The sequence below is a fragment of the Mus pahari genome, chromosome 1 (assembly GCF_900095145.1).
Source record: "Mus pahari chromosome 1, PAHARI_EIJ_v1.1, whole genome shotgun sequence".
NCBI lineage: Eukaryota > Metazoa > Chordata > Mammalia > Rodentia > Muridae > Mus > Mus pahari.
The window spans coordinates 122,333,670-122,339,246 of NC_034590.1; the positions used below are offsets into that span (position 1 = coordinate 122,333,670).

Here is a 5,577-nt window from a genome sequence, read left to right on the forward strand (position 1 = left end):
CACACACACACACACACACACACACACGGAGAGTTTGCCCCATACAGTCTGCCCCAAAGGTAATGACTCTAGCAACAGCTAGGGTAGGCCTAGGCGATCCAAACCCCAGGTGAAAGTTATAGATGCCCTGACATCCAGAGTTAGAGCAGGGACGATTCTATGGATAAGTGGTGACCCTGGTTCCAGGTGAGAACCGGCTCATCTGTTGTACCATCAGTGGCTCTATCCCAGACTTCTTGGTCTGAAAACTGCCCAGAGGTCAGCCCAGGGACTCTCTCTTACTGCCTAGGACTGTCTGAAGATGGCCTCAGGCCTGCCTGTGCCAGGCAGCTCACTCAATGACGCTCCTTCACTGCCCCAAGTAAGAGGCCCAGCGACACCGTATATCCAAACAGCCACAGCCTCGCAGAGTCCCTTCTTCCAGAGTAGCCAAGCCCATCACTCAGGGAAGAGGCTCAGGTGCCCAATCCTGGAGGAGCTTCCAAGGCTCGGAGGCTGTCCCTGGCGGGCCCCAGGGCCCTGGGTCCTGCGCCTCCTATGAGTAGGTCTTCTTCCTCCTCATCCTCAAAGGCCCGGGTTGGACGCCGGGCTGGTGGCCGCGGAATGGGTTCGTCGCGCTCGGCCATGCGCTCGACGGCGCCCTCGCCTACTAGGAAAACGGTGTCTGCCACCCGCGGGGGTCCAGTGACTGGGTTGTGGTCGTAGGAGAAAACTCGGAGCGCACGCAGAGGGTGCAGGTCAGGGAAGCCGCCCAGGCGGTTGCGGTCGAGGTCGAGGATGTGCAGCCGGCCCATGCGCAACAGCGCGGGCGGGAACTCTTCGAAGCGATTGCCGTAGAGCCAGAGGCCACGCAAGCCCGTCATGCGCGGCAGTTCGGCGGGCAGCGCGCGCAGCCGGTTGTCGCCCATCTGCAGCGATTGCAGCGCCACCAGGCGCAACAGCGGCCGCGGAAAACGCCGCAGGAAGTTGCCTTCGATCCAGAGGCAGCGCAGGCTCTGCAGCTGCGCAAAGTCGGGTGGCAGCGCCAGCAGACGGTTGCCGCCCAGGTAGAGGCGCGTGAGGCGCGGTAGGCGACACAGGCCGTCGGGCAGGCGCTCCAGCTTGTTGAAGTCGAGCGCTAGGATGCGCAGCTCGCGCAGCTCCTCGATCTCCTCGGGAAGCTCGCGTAGCCCGGTGCCGCTCACATACAGCTTCTGCAAGCGGCTCAGTGCGCACACGGCGCTAGGCAGCCGCCGCAACCGCCGCCCGCTCAGCTCCAGCTGCTGCTCGCCGCTGCGCAGCTGCTCCTCGGCGTCCGACGGCAGCTCGTCCGGCGTGGACTCTGCGATGCCCATGGTCACGGGCCCCGGCCCGGGACGCCGCTGCCACCACCCGGCATCGCCACGCCCTGGCCGCCCCGACGGGGCCCGGGCCGCTCCGGCTTCGGGGGCCCCCCGCCCCGGCCTGCCTGTGTGCCGGGAGGGGGGCCGTGCCGAGCCGGAAGTAGGCGCCCGCCTGGGCCCCGCCGCCCCGCACCGCGTTCGGCCACCCGCCCTTCGGCCTCCCCCGCTGCCTCCGCCGGAGGCCGACTGGCTGGAGTTCGAGCTGACTTGCAGCTTAGCGACCCGTCGCCCTGGCAACCCCCGACGCGCGTGTGGCTGCCAATAGGCAGAGGGAGGGCGGGGTGGGGCGGGGCCAAGGAGGACCGTGAGAAGGGTCCTGAAGCTGGAGCCGGTCCCCGGATAGCTAGCCTATCCATGAGCCAGCCTGAGCCGAGGCAGCCGCTGAGCGTAAACCTGGCACAGGACTAGCTAGCGCTGAGCCCCGACGTCCGACGCTGTCTACACTTGCCGCAGCGGGCCATTTGGTGAAGCTGTGTGTGCCTCAGGGAAGGCGGGCCCAGAAGGAAGAAACCTGGGACTGAAAAAAGGGAGGAGGGACACTGGAGGAATACCTAAAGAAGTCACTTGCTTTCCCCCCCCCCAACCCCCGACGTCCAGCGGCGTGCGACCAGTCTCCCAGTTGGGGTCACTTCAGGATAGTAACTCGGAACAATATTATGTTCTGGTCTTTTTTAGATCTGAGGATTTGTGGGTCTATGCTTGGCTCCGCCCTCACCGGGTTACGCCCATTGCTGGTGCTCTAGCACACGCTCATACCCAAGCCCCTCCGAGAATACCCAAGGTCGTGATGGGTGTGGTCGTGATGGGCGGAGGACTGGGACAAGTGACTACCTTTGAGTGGCACCGACAACAATCACCTTGGTTCTATGACTCGGCTGCTCTCACCAGCCTTCCCCTTTCTCTCTGCCAGAGCTCCACGTGTCTGTCACTTTGCCAAAAGCTACTTTCCATACTTGAAAGAAAGAGGCATTGAGCAAGGCTCAAAGACATTAAGCTTTGGTTGACCAGAAAAGCTGGCGTTTGAAGCCAGGCAGTGTGACTCAAGAGCCCAACTCCTAAGCATACACCTTCCCAGTAAAAGAAAACACAGCATTCCGCCCACCCCTCCAGTGAGTTTTTCCTCAACAGAGTCTCTGACTCACAATGCAAAAACTAAGAAAGGAATTATTAATCCCACAGAAATGAGGAGGAAAGCGGCCTCCGGGGATTAGGAAAACCTGCTTGAGGGTTGTACAAGGGACTAGAGGTTGTACCGTGAGCGCTCAGTCAGCAGACCACTTTCTCCTCCCTGCCCCACCCCCACCTGAGACAGACCTTAGTGTACACCAATCCATCCATACTGCCATGAAATTTTGAAATTAGGATCGTGGAAGGAGGACACATTCACCTCTATAATCCCAGCTGGTCAGACAGCCTGTAGAAACACACACACGCACACACACACACACACACACACACACACAGCAAAAACCCAGGGGTGTGGCTCCTGCCTGTAATTCCAGATCTTTCCCGGCAGAATCATGAGGATTTCTGCAAGTTCAAAGTCATCCTAAGCTATACAGTGGCTTAAGGCTAACGAGATATATAGTAAAACCTTATCTCAGAATGGGGGGTGGGCAATAAAAAGGGGGGTAGAGTGTCTCACACCCATCAGCCCAGCTATGTTAACCAGACTGGGCAGCATAGAAAGAACCTATCTGAAAATAGAAAATAGTGATAAATATACAGAAAGGAAGGAAGGGCTGGGAATGTCAGTGCAATTGAGTGTATTTTGACAATTGTGTGTACCTTCGCTATGTCACAGTTGGGTTTCTTTTCCCCCCTTTTTAAGCTTTTGTACCTTTGTTAGTTATGGAGTTTCATATAACTCAAACTGTCCTCCAACTCAATAGATGGCCAAATTTCTGGTCTCCCCACCTCCTTAGTGCTGGGATTACAGGTGCGCATCACTGTGTTCTGATTATATGGTGCTGGTGATCAAACCCAGCACACGCTAGGCAAGCACCGTAATAACTGAGCTACACCCCAGCCCCCGTGTTCCATTCCTATGATGCGGAAGTCTCACACCTCTTCTCTCTCCCACGGGCCACTTTGATCATGACCTCTGTATCAGGGGTCAGCTTAGCTCGCATTTCCTAGGGATGGCACCGCCCGGCAGATTCTCTTCCACTCCTGGCTTCTCCTTTTCTGATCTTTAATAGATATTTCTTAGCTAAAGAAACAGAAGGACAGAACAACTGTAGTGGTCTTCAAGGAAGAGGTTTCTTGGGGTGAGATGATAACAGACACAGACGGGGGGGGGCTGATAAGAAACAGCCATGGAGCTCCACCCTGGGGAAAACTAATAAAAAGATGTGGTGACCCCCAGCCAAGATAAGGGTCAAGCCAGAAAAAAATCAAGCCCAGACATCAGTTCCCAGATGGATGGAGTCTCGGCCCCAGCTAGACAGGGTTCAAGTTCCTCAAGTACTCAGACCTTGTCATGTCCCAACCCAACACTCTTCTCACATGGGAGGATCTCTTGGAGGAGGTGGGCATTCAGATACTAGGAGTCCAGGACGAACCCAGCCAGGCATGAATATCTCCCAACCCCCACATCCCTTCAGTGCTTTTACCAAGGGACATTCGATGTGGAGGAGGGAATGCAGTCAACCCACCCTCACCACATGCTCAGGCTGGCATTGCAGCACCAGGCAGCCCTCCTGGACTCGTAGGCATCCCAGCAGCCCTGTGAGTGCCTCTGCTCCGGTACCAGCCAGGCACTGCTCCTGGGACTGGGAGCGTGGAGGCCAGCCCTCTGCCTCCTCGGGGTCTTTTTCATGCTCTGGGTAGATCCTGTACCTTTACCTCCCACCAGGCCCTTCTCAGTGGGTAAAGGTAAAATGTGCTGCGCTCGGGGCCCACGCGGATCGGCAATGAGGCAGTCATCTCAATGAGTCATGCTGGCACTGTGAGTGCCTGGTGCCTGTTGAGTTGTCGCTAATGAATTAGATTCACCCCCAGCATGGGCTCTCCCCAACCTTTCCCCACTCCCAGGAAAGTAGGAAACTGAGACCTGCAAGGAGCCAGGGCTGTGACAACTCCAGGTTCCAGCCCAGATCCAGCCATGCCCTCTGCCCTGCCCCCCACAAACTTCAAAAATACCCAACAGACAGGTCCCCAGCCTTCAGAATGGTCTCTCTTTTGCCAACCACAAGCTATAACAATATTACCCACCCTCCGATCTATATGAAGGGTTTTTTAAAACACAAAACAACCCAGTGCTCTCTGTGATAAATGCCTCTGTACCCAGTCTCCAGCATTCATGATTGTTCACATTTTCTTATGCTTGTTCTAAATCTGTTTTCTTTTAAATAAAAGAATGAAAGAAATGACATACAGAATGAGGCTTTTGGATCCCCTCCTATATCCCTGAGGCACCTCCCCCCACCCCACCCCCACCCCGCTGACCCTGCCTTGCCCTGAGCCAGGACCACTGGCTGCTTGCGGAGACTTAAATAGTCACAGAATGTCATATTGAAGATTCTTAGAAAGCAAAGACTCCAGCTTATTAGAACCAGTCGGGAAATGTCAAGGCAGGGAGGAGGCTCATCACCTCTGGGAGGGTATGGTCTTTATGTCTGCAAGAAGCTGTAGACCCTGGCTTCCAGAAGCCCTTCAGAAAGGACTCACCCACTGATACGTTCATGGTCTCCTGGAGACCTAATCTAACTATTTCACTTGGGAAAAGGAATGATGGTATTCTTCACGCCACAGAGCTGTCCCCTTACCTGCACCAGGCAGAACTTAACTCCCTGGGGATATTTACTTTAAGGTGTTCACTCAAAAAACATTAAATGCCCACTGCTAGGCCTGGGTACTGGGGGTTGCTATGAATATGCACACCAAGGCAAAAGTCTGCACCTCTGTGGGTATTCTGCCGGTGGAGACAGTCAACTAAAAGGGAGCAGAGTGATGGTCAGGTTGTAGAGAAGTGGGGGCAGGGGGGAGGCTCTGTGAGAGCAGAGCACTGAGCCAGGACAAGAGGGAGAGAAAGTGAGGGGCACAGGTGTGCATCCCTAAACGTGGTCAGGGGGTTGCAACTGGGCCTGGGCATGGCAGATCAGCTCAGGAGCTTTCTGGGGCTTTGGAGCTACCAGGTTTGTGACTGCAGGTGAGGCAAGGAGGGAAGGGGAGGAGGAGGAGGAGGAGGAGG

At 56.1% G+C, this 5,577-nt stretch overlaps 1 protein-coding gene across 1 annotated transcript; it reads right to left on the minus strand.

Moving 5' to 3' along the window:
* Window positions 1-1,334, minus strand: Lrrc10b (leucine rich repeat containing 10B). The gene has a single exon (XM_021202359.2). It carries the CDS (start codon window positions 1,332-1,334, stop codon window positions 456-458), a length of 879 nt encoding a protein of 292 aa, XP_021058018.1. The 3' UTR covers window positions 1-455.
* Between the last annotated feature and the right edge of the window lie 4,243 nt (window positions 1,335-5,577).